The sequence below is a fragment of the Amaranthus tricolor genome, chromosome 4 (genome assembly GCF_026212465.1).
Source record: "Amaranthus tricolor cultivar Red isolate AtriRed21 chromosome 4, ASM2621246v1, whole genome shotgun sequence".
NCBI classification, from domain to species: domain Eukaryota; kingdom Viridiplantae; phylum Streptophyta; class Magnoliopsida; order Caryophyllales; family Amaranthaceae; genus Amaranthus; species Amaranthus tricolor.
In genome coordinates, this window is record NC_080050.1 from 31,348,599 (window position 1) to 31,363,223 (window position 14,625).

At 33.1% G+C, this 14,625-nt stretch overlaps 2 protein-coding genes across 4 annotated transcripts; both read right to left on the reverse strand.

The window, feature by feature from the left end:
- Positions 1-540: 540 nt before the first annotated feature.
- On the reverse strand, positions 541-7,843 carry LOC130810403 (endo-1,4-beta-xylanase 3-like). Of its 2 annotated transcripts, none has more exons than XM_057676446.1 (10): positions 7,564-7,666; positions 7,238-7,291; positions 5,725-6,077; positions 5,489-5,639; positions 4,402-4,766; positions 4,167-4,326; positions 3,737-4,086; positions 3,240-3,417; positions 2,321-2,857; positions 541-1,931 (listed from the first exon to the last, which is right to left on the reverse strand). In XM_057676446.1, exons 1-10 carry the CDS (start codon positions 7,576-7,578, stop codon positions 825-827), a joined length of 3,270 nt encoding a protein of 1,089 aa, XP_057532429.1. In that variant the 5' UTR covers positions 7,579-7,666; the 3' UTR covers positions 541-824. The 2 variants fall into 2 exon arrangements, with proteins under 2 accessions (XP_057532429.1, XP_057532428.1); XM_057676445.1 differs by having other exon boundaries at positions 542-1,931; positions 7,408-7,843.
- A 1,251-nt stretch (positions 7,844-9,094) lies between these two features.
- Positions 9,095-10,870, reverse strand: LOC130810471 (EPIDERMAL PATTERNING FACTOR-like protein 2). 2 transcript variants are annotated; one of them, XM_057676545.1, is made up of 3 exons: positions 10,547-10,850; positions 10,288-10,322; positions 9,128-9,861 (listed from the first exon to the last, which is right to left on the reverse strand). In XM_057676545.1, the coding sequence occupies exons 1-3, from the start codon at positions 10,833-10,835 to the stop codon at positions 9,616-9,618; spliced, it is 570 nt and encodes a 189-aa protein (XP_057532528.1). In that variant the 5' UTR covers positions 10,836-10,850; the 3' UTR covers positions 9,128-9,615. The 2 variants fall into 2 exon arrangements, with proteins under 2 accessions (XP_057532529.1, XP_057532528.1); XM_057676546.1 differs by lacking the exon at positions 10,288-10,322 and having other exon boundaries at positions 9,095-9,861; positions 10,547-10,870.
- Between the last annotated feature and the right edge of the window lie 3,755 nt (positions 10,871-14,625).

Below are 14,625 nucleotides of genomic sequence, written 5' to 3' on the forward strand. Positions count from 1 at the left end.
AATTGTAATTGTACCTTCCAAATGTATTGTATAACTTTTATGACATCATGGATCTTCTAGATAATAGACTTGTGATGATAATTTGTCATATGAATTAGATTAATATAGGCAAATAGGAGTATACTACATCATACTTGAAGGTTGGAACTAAATGTAGAATGCGGTCGATTATAATAATTAAATTGGTCGGGCCACCCATGTATGACCCGCCTGACACACGACTTGACACAACGATTTGGCATGAGGCATGGCACATGATCGACTCAATACAATACAATTTTTATGGTTAAATCTCATCACACAACACAACATTATTCACAACACGACTTAATACGATACAGTTTGACATGAGGCATAACACGTAGACAACCCAACACGGCACAATTTTTATGGTTACACTCCCACAAACTCAAAATACAACTCATATTCATATATACATGGATACAGAACCAACTTGACCGTCATATTCACTGCCATATGTTACACAATTCAATATTAACGGAATTTCTGAACAAATGACTTTAATTATAATCTTGACAGGCACAGATCTAGATTTTCGTGTACACGCCATAATTCCATTATTTTATTGATTTTGAAACTTACAAATTTATCATTTCTTGAGTTTGATCCTTATAGTAAAAAATATATAATTACAGAAGTGATAAATATATTCAGAAATAACAGCACTACCAACAACACAACTTAACATATGCTACGTAATTTAATATTAACGCCCTTACTTTTTTGGGGCCATAAACGGTCGAATATGTTAAACAAACCAACAATACAACTTAACAGAAAACCATTATAGACATTCATCAGCATCACAAATCTATAGACAACACCAAAGGAGAATCACCCTTGTCAACCACAAATGTTTTAGTTACTTTCTTACCATGACTAAGAACCTCGATTTCATAACTTCCATGGAAACCCCTGAACCCGAACTTCCCTTCATCGTCAACATGACCATGAGCACGAGTCAACCATTCCCGTTTCAGCTGAAGATACCTCTTACCCGCTTCATTTTTATCGCCTTCAGCATTAACAAGGTGCGAGTTTTCCCTGCTCATAAACAACTCCCAAAAACCCCATAACATAACTCCTTCAACTGCCGGATGAGCAAAGGCTTCCCTAAGCATGACTTCTAAATCATCGGCTCTTACAAACTCGTTAATCGAAGAGACGTCGAGCTCTGTGAACCACAAGGGAAGACCGAGAATGCCCAACTTATCGAGGGCAGAACAAACGATTGACCCCACTGGATTATCAATATGACCTTGGATTCCGACCCCACCTACAGGTGCACCTTGCTCTTGCAAGTTCATTACAAGATCGATATACCTTTCGGGGCTTGATCTTGGATCATCTCCGTCCTCAACATGGTAATCATTGACGAACAAAAGGGCAGATGGGTCTAATTTGTTTGCGGTCTTAAACATGTCTGCTCGAATATCTTTACCTAGATGATCCTGGTAAAACGAGCCATGCAACATTTCGTTATTGACATCATAATGCCTGAATTTGCCTTTGTAACGAGTAAGGAGGCTAGTGAGGCGGTTTTGGACTGCAGCCGAAAGGTCATTTTTGTTGAGGTTTTTAATCCACTGTTGAACAGTTCCCTCGACTTCCCAGAAGATGCAATGCCCTCTAGCTTCTATGTTGTTCTTTTGGCATAAATCCAACATCTCATCAGCATCCTGGTAGTTCAAATTTCCTTGTTGTGCTTCGGTCCAGTACCACTTGAGTTCATTCCCGAACACTGCCCAGTTGAAGTTTTCCAGAAAGAAGGCCACAAAGTCTTCATTATCGATGTTTGATCGACTTATGCAGGAACCAAACGGGAAGCTGTTCTTTGTCTGTCTGACTTTAACGAAGGTCCCAAATGTACTATCCCCCGTAAATTTCAATACCACATCACGTTTACGTATCTGCAAATAGAAAAGATCAGAGTGAGCTGAAAAATATCCAACACTGCAGCCAAATCGAAAGCATCAGCCAAAGTTGTAGTGTATTAGGTGTGCATAGAGGTGTTCAAAACAGACCCGAAGACTCGATCTTTACCCGAACCAATAACCAAATCCGATTTGACTTGACATAAAAAATAGATTAACAATATCGTAAAAATCGACATGGACACAAAGCCAGATTTTAAACCAATCCCAAAAATTTATTCCGAAATCAACCCGATAACCAGAATGAACACTAGGTGTACACATCTTACCTCCCCTACACACTAAAGGCAACATTTTGTTCTAAGACATTGAGGTTATGTTAAGGTTTTACATTTTGGTTTTAAGTTTGGATCAGTGAGAAATACCTTATCAGTCTGTCTTCGTAATTGTTTGAACCGAGCTTGTCGATCAACAGCAAAAATCTGAAGACTTCCTAGCATAAAATCAACTCCAGAGCCGGGGCCTTGAATATAAACCATGACCTTCGATGGTTGCTTCTCAATCCTAAATGACCCACCGATTTCATGCCATCTGTCATCACTGATCTCAATTTGGCCCCCATTGACCCACTGACCGTCCACGCTCAGCGCAACATTAACATTCTGCGGCCCAGAAGCAGTCGATCCGACTTTGACCCAAGCAGAAACCTGATATGTAAGAAAGAGCTCCAGCTTGTCCGTGATCATCTGAGCAGGACCCATCCAGTTCTGCGTGCGATTTGTGACAAGGATGTAACGACCACTCAGGGGCTCGTGAGGTCCTAGAGATTCCCTTGCCATCGGAGGAAGGATATGCGGGGAACCACTCCCCACACTTAATGTACAATTTCCGAGAGGAAACCAGCCGTTGGTGCCATCACTTAGTTCACTGTTTTGGATTATGTTGACTCCAAAAGCAGCATTCTGTAAAAGTAAATCATAAATGTAAATACTTGGGCATCATATTATCCCTTATTTCGATGGGCCAAAAATTTATTGTTCTTCAGTTTCGACTTTCAAGTCATATTTACTTTTTAATTATGCGAAGTTGCAAATGATAATTGCTACCAAGGGTCAACCCGAAACCACCACTCTGTTATCACTAACAGGGGTCAAGTTCACACATCCGGCTCCCTTCCCCAAAACGTTGCTTAACTGGGAGCCACTAAATGGCATTAGCTTGATGAAAGTTGGGCATTATATCGGTAGTTCAGTATACCTTTACCAAGTTTTGTTTATGTTCATCGGTAATACAAATAAAAAACGTTTGTACAAACAGTTCTAAGTGAAAATGTTCAATGCTGACCTGAACAGCAGGTGGAATGGATGGAGGAGTTTTTGGTGCATGTTTTACGACCAAACTATTAAGGAGGATGTCGGTACCAGCAGGAGGTCCTTCCAAATAAACAACAACACTTGACGGGGACCCATTAATAAGAAACTTTCCTTGAAGCTGTGCCCAATCTTTGTCTGTTGCCTGCACACTTCAGGATAGAACAGAAACTTATTATGGTTGATTTTGGGCTCTTTTCGGGCCATTTGAGCGAATCCGAATTCAAAAGGCAAATTAGGTATCGACAAACAGCCAGTTTCCTGAGAGACCGTATCTCTGAGAGACGTCTCTCAGATACAGTCCATTAAAGCTTAATTAAACCAAAACGATAATAATGGGCTGACGCAATTAGAGATGGTCTCTCACAATAATTTGTGATCGGCAAAAATGAAAGATTATGAGGGCTTAAAAGAATGTGACAGTAATATAAACACGACAAAGATAGTAAAACAAAGCGAAAGAAACTTTACGTTGAGATGCCTATGTACTGCTCACGCTTATCGGGTGTTTGAACCCACAATGTAGCTCGAACATCAGAGTTAGTAACGTTATTACCATATATCCGGACAATAGCAGTAACCTCGTAAGCCAACTTTCGCTGAACTCTAGGAGTGATATCTTGCTGAATTCCGTTCCAAAATTGAGTTCGCTCTGTTGCTGCTGCGAAAAACTTACCAGATTTTGGTGTAATTTTCCCGTCTGCCATAGAGTCATGTAACACAATTTTGCATCCCCTTCCTGACCAATTATTAACACCATCTTCAAATGTCGGGTTTAAAATTATATTCTCGTCACCACCATCCGCACATCTGCTTGTCGTCTGTTGAACAATCAAAGCAAATAAAAAAAAATACTCACCAAGCATCATAAAAGTGCTTCATAGTTAAAATATAAAGTTACCCGACACATTTTTTCGTTTAAGCGGGAAATTTTGACTGATTTTATAAGCAGATCAATCCCCGGATTAGGCCCTTCAAAATAGAGCACAGCATGATTAGGAATTGTTGCGAGCGTAAAAGTTCCTTCTAAGGTCTCCCAATGTTCATTTGAGACCGAAATCCTGAGCATTAACAGTTCATATATCAATTTCTCCGAGATTATATAGAATAAAACTTGATAAGGAATAACCAATTACCTTCCAATGGACAAATACTCGGTGTTATCTGAACCATCATACTCCGATTTCAATGTGGCTTGAAGTTCACAAGCTTTGGGAGTTCCCAACACTGCGACTTGTGCGGAAAGTTTATACGTAAAACCCAAACAGACAAGGCTTGTTATATCTTGTTCCAAGCCTTGCCAATGCTGCTTCCTGTCCGTAACTTTGGCATAACCACCACTTAATTTTTCTGACACTCCTTTAGCACTTACGGACTCAGCTGAAACGATTGAGACGTCACATTTGTTGGGGTGCCACATATTCGGACCTTGTAAGAAGTCGTGATTCCATATAATGTTTTCATGGAAGTCGGTTCTTGTATCATCCGTGTTTCCATTCGCCTTAAATCACCAATTTACATAAATAATCCCAATCAGACGCAACTTTAGTTTTGAACCATCATATATCAATTATTGTTTTAGTAATGTCTATCTCCATTCTCCACCATATAATGGTAAAGTTTACCTCCATATAACATGAGCAAATTATAGAAAACATCAAATAAACACAAACGTCAAAGTAGTGATGATTAGCAACTTCAGACGTCTCAAAGACTTCGAACGTTCCAGTGAGCTTCATGAATCATAGATATATAATACTAAACCTAGGTTAATTACTCGGACTCTTCATTTTGCTTCACGTACCCGTATTTGATCCTTGATGCTTGGACATTGGTATAACACTAAGACACTTCATTTTAGGCGTAAAATTGAATATTTAGACGTATCCGACACTTGGACACGTACCAATATCCGACATCAGCACCCAAGTCCAAGTAACACAATTATTAAACGCAAATAGAAGAGACTGACTAAAAAATATTATTGTGAGGATTATTTTTCACTATTAATTTTGGACAACTAAACCATAGTAACTCATACAAACCTAGCACATGTAATTATAATAAGATTCGAAGTTTCAATTTCATTCACTATCTTTGTTATTGGTCGAAATAAAATCTTATTAAGGGAAGCTGAATCATATAATCAATAACTTTCCATGTCGATGAATAATCTAGGTGATATTCCATATAATAAAAAGTAAACAAGATGACTTCACGTACCATGGGGCTGGACCTAGAAATGATTACAGACTTGATGAGTAAGTCTACACCAGGATGAGGTCCCTCAAGATAGAACACAACACGATCAGGAATTTCGGAAAGTGTAAAAGTGCCTGTTAAAGTCTCCCATTTTCTCTCTGAAACCGAAATCCTGTGCCAGTCGCCAGAAGAAAATCAGCGTGTTTCTAGTAATTAAACAGAACAAATTCAGAATACATATAAGATAAGCAACCCACCTTCCAATACACAAATAATTGGTGTCGGAACTTTTCGATTCTAATTTCAGTGTGGCTTGAACGTTCAAAGGTTTATGATCTCCAGACACACCCACACAAGCAGTAACACTATAAGTTGTCCCGAGAACAACTCGATTAGTTATATCTTGCTCCAATCCTTGCCAACATTCTTTCCGATTTGTTACTCTAGCATAAGTGTCTCCCATCCCTTCAATTTCTCCAAACTGAGGCGATACTAGCGATGCCTTACAGCTATTGGGGTGCCATGAGTGCATGCCCTCGGCAAAGTCATGGCTAAATACAATATTTTCGACAATATTACTGCTTGTACTACCACTATTTCCTTGCCCTTTCTGCAATGATAATGTGTGAAAGTCTCTAAGTCTCGAGAGACAAGTCATAATTCTCAATACGAACATTTGGAAAGGGAATATCTTAGTCACAAATTCTCAAATAAAACTGTCTCATGGTTAGACCATCACATTTGGGTTGGCCCAATGTACACTTACTGTCTTAAAGTGATATTTATATAACCTTATAGTCATCACCCACAATTTTAAGTGCTCATTCATAACCTTAAAGTAATCAAATATAGAAATGAACTAACTATAGGAGATCGTCTTATCTTGAGACGGTTTCATAAAAGACTTGATCTTCTTATTAGGATATAAATATACATGCCTTTTGCAAATGACTTAACATCATTGCACCAAAAAGAGAGAAAATATAAAGCCTTATGTGCACCATAGCTACATTATCTAGTTGCTTCTAAATCATAGTAATTTCCAAAAGGAAATGTGAGAACCGAGGAGATCGTATAAGTAACTCAAAAGTTATGGCATGATTCCGCCACTATTTTTCTTCTAAATTCGAAAAACAGTTCATTACTTCAATGTCATTACCAAAATTTAGGTATGCTCATGCTAGTTATATTTGGTCACTAATGCCATTAAAATGTTTCTATGAAGGAAAAGCCATGATGATTGAAAAGAGTTGCAAACATATATACAATCACCAAGTTTATTGTATTGAGAAGTCTAGCAATACCCACACCTAAAATGTGGAAAGTAATATACAATGATGTCCAAATGACTCCGAATTTTAAATGCAAACAGCACTTTCTAAGCCTAATCAAAAGCCAACAAAAGTTAACACTGAAAAAAAGGCATTACAAGCAAAAGATTGAAACCTCTACAAAATTTCAAATTGTAAAAGTTGCATAAAATCAAAAAAAAAATAAAAAAAAATGATGTCTTTGTTAGCAACTACCTATTATTTATTTTGGTTCACGTATCCGACCCATATTACAATGAACAAGTGTGCATTTACGGCAAAGTTGTAGATGATGTGTGCAATCAAAGTTCAATCCGAAACTAACATTTATCTTCTCACTAACAAGGTAAGGTTGCATATTTTCGAGTTTTAAACCCGTGGGAGCAAATTTTTGGCATTGGGGTAATTAAATAAAAAACAAAAACCCCAGAAAATTAGACACAAATGCAGATAAAAATACCTGATCAAATCCAATTTTGCTACTCTGTGGGTTTTCCATATTCCCTTTTGATCCCTATCAAACACCCAAAATCATAAACCCATAAAAAATCAAAATTCATCATTGTCGAAATATATAGTAGTAAATTTCTTGATAAAAATTGACAAAAAGAAAAAAGTATGAATACAAACCAGTTGAGGTTTGAATTTAAAGTTCTGAAATCGACGTGGGTAGCACAAAGATTTGAACTTTCTCATTTATAGAAAGATTAAAAACAGGAAAATTGTAAATTAAGAGACGATCATAACTAATTTGCAAGTAAAGTTTACAAAAACGGATGGACCAACCATTCCCATTCCCATTTCCAATCTTTCAATCAAATCAAACCCTTTTTCTCTCTTATTTATTGTGGGTTTCTTTATTTGTTCGCTGACTGTCGGAAATCCCTCAACAATGGTGGAGATCTAATATCTTATTTAGATTTATTTTTGTATTTAATGGTGGGAAGGAGAAATAGTGTATAGTCTATAGTAGGAGTAATCCTTAGTTTTGCTTAGAAAGGTTTTATGCTTGAATTGAAATGGAAGTTGTGTTTCCCACTTCAACTTAAGTATAATTGTACTTAGCTTTTTCTAATTAGGAATTGAGCTCGTCTTAGTATGAGACCGTTTCATCATAAGATGTGTTCATAGTTTATTTCTTTAATTATTTACTTTAAGATTATAATTAATTATTTTAAAGTTATTAGTAATTATTTGAAGACTATAAATAATTATTATATTAAAATTATAAGTATCACTTTAACGTTATGACTTATACGTGTTCATTTTAAGACAAAAAATATATATTTGATTAGCCTAATAGAAACGGTCAAGATCGTCTCATTTAAAAATTAGTATTACGAATTAGGGTAGTAAAGTACTAATTTATTTTAGTTGTAGTTACTAGATATGATATTCTTTTCTTCAATCACAAGTGAAGTGATTGTAATTTTGCTCAAAATAAGTAATTTAAGATTTTTTGGATTATTTAATATTATAATTCTCATTTTGGGATCACATAAAATCAGAATTAAGTGAAAAAACAAAATAATAGAATCGATGATCGATGATAGTTTTACTGGTTCATTAGCATCTAAAGAGTCTTATTTTGTATACAAAATGTGAAACTTTAAACTATTAACATTGGACGAATCTATTAAAGACAGTTTTGTAATATTGACAATATTGTAGATGAAAGTAGCCAGTCACAAGTATAATCACAATTTGATAGTCCATTTAAAAAACCTTTACGGGTTTTACCCATTGAGTTAAACCCGACCGAATCCGTTTAACAGTGTAAATGAAACTTATACTATTCATAAGTTATGACCTATGCTGAATCTGAGCTTGAATTAGCATGTTATGTTTTGCTGACATATTAATTGACAGTGTCCAGTCCCAGCAGCCTACACTACATCTAATTCTACCAGATTACTGCCTCTTTATATAATCCATTAACGTAACAAATTTAATCAAGTCTGTGTCTGTCGTCATATACAACACAACTTCATTCTGCTACACGTTTCCCAGTTCGCCCATCATTCAGCTCTTGCTTCCATCATATTTTAGTCGGTCTTATCAAATCTATTAATTTTACTTTTTTTATCCAATTAGAGTTAAAGTAAAGAGGAATTGAAATTTTTTTTAAGAAAAAAAAATATTAATAATAAAAAAAGAGATAACAAATTGTATGGATAAAATTTTAAAAAAAAGTTAAAATATATAAATAAGATTAAAAGAAAGTAATAGATCATTAACTTATTATTCAAAAATTAAAATGATGCAAAATAAGTAAAACGACCAAGACAATAGTTGATGGAAATTAAGCGGGATGAAAAAAGTATGTTTAATTATAGTTTATAACTCATATTCTTTTTTTAATTTTCATATATAAAAGTATAACTTATTTTTTAATCTTCACAAACAAAAATTTACTTTTATTTTTTTTATTTTCTCACCAAATATTTATACTATATGGTAAATTTAATAGGACATGTACTTCACATACTTTGCGAGTTTTCATTCAATTTTTCACACCTGCCCGTCTATCTGACATCCCTTCTACCAAGAACTATGTCCAACTAATCTTCAAATTAGTGCTAAAACACACACAACTAATGGCCATTACTAAAAATAGTAATGACACTTTAGTTTACAACATAGATAGTTATAAACATGTGGAATATATTTTAGATAAATTATTTTTTAGGCCTAAATTCAAAAAAAATATAAAATAAATATGATCTAAAAATTTATAGTGTAATTTTGCCCGACTTATGATCGTAGAAACTCTATTAATTAATCATTAATAATTCAAATTCTATACAAAGGAATTAAGAGAAAATTGAGAGAATTGAATCAAGGATTAAAAATAGAGTGACCACATTTGCATTTCCAACTCATGGGCTTATAATTAGACAAGCTATCTCCTCTTGAATAAGCAATTGTAGGTCTTGAATGCATAAAATGGCTTCTTGGGAAACCTTGTTGAGGCACAATTGGTACTTGAATTGCTTCACAATGCCCACAATTGTTGCACCTTCCTTCACATCTTGGTGGTCTTGACCCTATTAATGCTCTTTCTATCAATTTTTCTTCTTGTTCCTGAATATTTCAAAACCATTATTAGCTTACCTTACCACAATACAACATTTCATTACTCGGATGCCACTTAGGCAAGATCTGACCTAGTCAAAATTAGAAAAGTAAAAAAATATTTTCAATTGACCTTAGATCATAAACATAATTTACAATTGCAAATTGTTAGAAAATAACCAAATGTGATTTCATATTGACATATAAGTTTAATGGATTATTTTTATTAGTACCGTTAATTTTAGGATAGAACCTCGTAAGATTTGCATGTAATTAACTATTTTCTAATTTGGGTTTTATTTACATATCCAATAACAAATTTATCACAAACCAACCATTCTTTTGGCTTCATTAAGCATGGACATATCTTAGCTTATTACAACAATGCCCACAATTTTTTTGGTCAAATTGATGGAAAAAGGTTGATATTTTTACCTTTGTAGCATCAGTTTGTGGGAGAATTGGCAATCCTGATACATAAAACATAAAGAATTTGAAATTTCATATGAGAAATAGAACTAATGACAAGATTTAAATGCATTAATACACCCATCATCAAGCCAATATCTCGTTCGAAAACAGGGTTCATACAAGAAAAAGGTAACGCACAATTCATATCCGTATCCCCTTCAGAGAGAGGGCTAGAGGAATAAGGAGAATTACATAGAATAAATAGAGTGTATACTATGATTACCTTGAGTAAAGAATGAAAGTTGGGTGAAGGTAGAAGCCAAACATAAGAGCAAAGACATGAGTAAAAGTCTGTTATTGATGGGAAAGACAGGATTTTGAAGAATACCCATTTGAGAAAAATGGAAAAATTGGATGTTTGAGTGATTGGGAAATGGTGGGAATGTAATGAGGTGTGACTGAAATAAATGCCAGGGGGAAGAACCACGAAGCGTCTGAAGGACAATAAGTTGAATTTGGGGGAACTGGGAACCCTTAAGAACAGGACACAGTATATACTTCCTCCGTTCCATATACTCGTTACATTTGACATTTTATGCAATCTAATGTGTTATTTTGTTCATTTATATATAAAACTATACACATCTAAAAATTATAAAAAGCTAATATTATGAAAGTATGCGATTAGACGATTCAAACAAGATTCCACTTGACAATATTTATGCTTACACATTAACCACAATATGAAAAATAAGCTTGAACGATAAATAGTACCCATATCTAAAATGTAGGAAGTATATCTATTAAACTAATGCCTAATAAGAATACACTCTAACCACTATAGTCTTGCGTCCATTTGAATTTGCTATTTATAATATTTATTCGATTAATTGTTGAAACGATGTGATAAAAAATAATAAATTATCTAGATGCTTTTGAAAACTAAATAGAAGTATATGTTGTTGTAAATTGAAAAAAATGGTGAGAATTGTGTTCAGAAAAAAATATGTAGAAAATTAAGTTTGATGGACAACAATTGAAAATATAGTTAACTTAAAAAAAAATAATATTTAGTCATTACTTTTAACCCTAAATTTTAAAGTTTAAAGTCTAATTCTTGGTCTCAGTCAACTATTTAAGTTTGTATTATTCCCACTATTAAGTAAGTATTTAACGTTAGAATTTGAAAGTGTCAGCATTTAAATCTACATATCTTATAAAAAAACCTTTATGTAAAAGTAAATGATGTAATAGCGTATTTTGTATGCTATACGATATATCTATAATCTACGCTTTTATTCTACTTATTTTGCTATATTTTTATATAAATTTCATATTAGTCTTTAAAAATAGGAAAATGAGGAAGGTTAGAGTAGATGAGCAATATGAAGTATATAGGCCAATAATTTCTCATTAATAATTGTGATTTGTAAATCACTACAAAAAGACAAAAAATAATATTAAAATAAACAAAGCAAAAAAAAGGAAAATTGAAATCACAAACTTTCTATCCAATCAAATTCTACCACATAAGAATGATTTCTTAACTTCACAAATCATTATTATTTACCTAGAACTCCTCGTACTTAGGCCCAAGTCCTGACTCCTGCCACACAACATGGAAGGCATTTGTATGAAGGATGGGTCTTTCAGAACATTCTTATCAATAAACCTTAAAAATAATATCAATCTCATCTTTTTTCATTTCTCTTTACTCCACGTCTCCACATCATTCAAACAAACAGGTTTATAAATTTTTCTTAATAAGAAACAAAGAAAGAAAATCTTATCATTTTCTTTACCCAATTTTTTGCAAGTGGTGTAAAAAAATATCAAAAAATTATGATTTTTTTTGTTGTAAAATATAGTTAAATGGATCTCTAAAAATAGAGAATAAAATTTCCTATGTTTTGATATAATTTTTATATTTTCTTAACAAAAAATAATTTAGGATATTGAAATTGTAATTTATCAGTAAAAAAAGGTTATTTTGACTATTTTGTTGGCCAAATCATTTAATGTCATGGGGCACTTTCATGAATACTATTGACTACTCCTTTGTTCATTAAAAGAAGGTTGTGAACATTATTTTTGTGAATATATCATCAAATGAACTTGCTTTATTCATTGTTAAGAGAGGAAAAAAAAAATATCAAATGGTAGTGAAAAAAAACTCTCCATTAAAAATGCTCTCCTAGGACAGAGTAGATTGTGATGCCAGAGTGCCTGACCATTGCTGTCTTTTCATTTCTTCATTCTCTTCTTTTGCTAGTACATTTAGTTTATCCCATTGAATTTAATTTCATCTAACTTTAAAAATATATTTATTTATACGTGAAATTCAACATGGACATAAGATCAGAATTTAAACCGATACATAATACTTAATTTGAAATTAATCTGAAGATCCAAATGAGCACCTTTACTTTCATGACATAAGTCATTTGTCACAACAAACAATAATTAAATTTACACCCTCTATTCTCTAAGAATCAATATAAGAATAAGAATTTAGAAAATAGTAATAATAGTAAATTTATAAAATGAATTGTGGAAAAAAAAAATAAAAAAATTGTGACATTTTCAAGAGGACAAAAGGAAAATTATGCAAAGAGAGAAAGCGTTTATCCAAAAACAACTATTAGTAATGAACAAAAAATCAAATAAAAAACAAACACAAATAAAATTTACTAATTCAATCAATATGATAATTACGTCCATCAGATAAAAACAAATTCACTATGTAGGAAGATTAAAAATAAAGATGACAGATGAGGGCATGAAGTTTCGTCCTGCTCGCCAAAACTCTCATTTTGTGGCTCTGTAGATTAATACCTCTCCACATAATCCATTATAATGATTAATTAGCATTTAGGAAAACATTAATACCTCTCATTAGAATCCATTACAAAGTTTGATTAGGGTTTAGGAAACTAAACAAAACAACCGTCCATTCTTAATTCGTGTAACTGCTACTAGTCTTGACTTAATTCAAATGTTTTGTCACTGCTATCATTTTTACAAAAATTAACCGTTAAGGAACCAACTCAACCTAAAGCTGAAACTGATGGTGAAAGTCCCATGATATATTATATACTCTATTCTCCTCATACCTAGTGCAAAATACCACTTAAATTTAGGGTGGTTGAAATTTGAACTCATGACCTCTTGCCACGTTGGCTTTGATACCATATTAAGTAACCAATTCAACTAAAAACTTAAAAATAATAGTTGAGACTCCAAAATATGTTATATACTCTAATAACAAATTAAAAAAACAGATGAATATTTAAATATAGAATACTAAAACAGTAAAACAGCAGCCCTGTGAAATTAGTTAGAAAGCGAAGATTGAAATGGAGATTGAAAGAGAGATAGGGATAGATTATCCAAATGAACACGGTAGCTTTGTTAAATTCATGGCATTCCAATTTCCATGGTAGTAATAGCCACTAGCCCACTAGCCAATAGGAGTAAGAGTAATGGATTCTGAGATTGTACTATTTCTTCTCGTCGTTAGTAAGAAAGTGGATTGTGATATTTTAGCACACTATTTACGCTAGCCACTTTTATCCTTCATTGAGTATTTTAAGAGTAGATCTGTCAAAACGGTTGATCGAGAGGTATTACACATCGAGTTACTTTTAATTGGATTTATTATCGATCATTTTATTTTTGTTGGTCATTTTTGAGTCGGTGTTGACGGGTTTGGATTGAATTTAGATTTATCTAACAGGTTAAAAACTTTTAAAAAAATATGTTTTATCATAATATTTTTCAACAAATGTATGTAATAATTTTTTAATTTTAAAGAAAAGTTTTCTTATAAACAGATTAATACACCTGTTTTAAGGCTAAAAAATTATTGACTCAATTTTAAAATGACTTAATGTATAGCGGATTCGACTAAAAATATTGCCATCAAACTGAAAAAGATGACGAGTAATTAAAAATGATGACTTGAAATCGAAAATGGGTCAAAACGGTCAGATACGAATATTGATCGGAGTTAACCCAATTTTTCTGATTAGATTATGGGTCAAATTTTTGAATTACGACCCACTAATATCCAATTAGATTTTAGGTCAATTTTGGGAATGATCAAATTTAACAAGTCTACTTAAGAGTGCTACAAGCTAGAAATACTACTTTTCTCCTTCCAAATTTGTCCCTAGATTTTCTAATTTTAATCTAGTAATTCATCCGTTCCGAAATACTTGTTACATTAGAGTTATTAGCACTATTTAAAATTCAAACTTATTTTATATATATAGCGGCTGATGTGTAAGAAAAAATATAGTTAGGTGAAATCTTATTTGAATCGTCTAATTGCATAATTTTATAAAACTAAATTTTTATAAT

What these genes read in the sequence shown, in the direction of transcription:
- LOC130810403 (XM_057676445.1), bottom strand. Translation starts at nt 7,473, where the DNA reads ATGAGAAAGTTCAAATCTTTGTGCTACCCACGTCGATTTCAGAACTTT. An exon ending in TAAACGAAAAAATGTGTCGG is followed by an intron (nt 4,087 to 4,166) that starts GTAACTTTATAT and finishes ATTGTTCAACAG; the next exon opens with ACGACAAGCAGATGTGCGGA. An exon ending in TACGAAGACAGACTGATAAG is followed by an intron (nt 1,932 to 2,320) that starts GTATTTCTCACT and finishes TTCTATTTGCAG; the next exon opens with ATACGTAAACGTGATGTGGT.
- LOC130810471 (XM_057676545.1), bottom strand. Translation starts at nt 10,835, where the DNA reads ATGGAACGGAGGAAGTATATACTGTGTCCTGTTCTTAAGGGTTCCCAG. An exon ending in ACTTTCATTCTTTACTCAAG is followed by an intron (nt 10,323 to 10,546) that starts GTAATCATAGTA and finishes TTTATGTATCAG; the next exon opens with GATTGCCAATTCTCCCACAA. An exon ending in CACAAACTGATGCTACAAAG is followed by an intron (nt 9,862 to 10,287) that starts GTAAAAATATCA and finishes TGAAATATTCAG; the next exon opens with GAACAAGAAGAAAAATTGAT.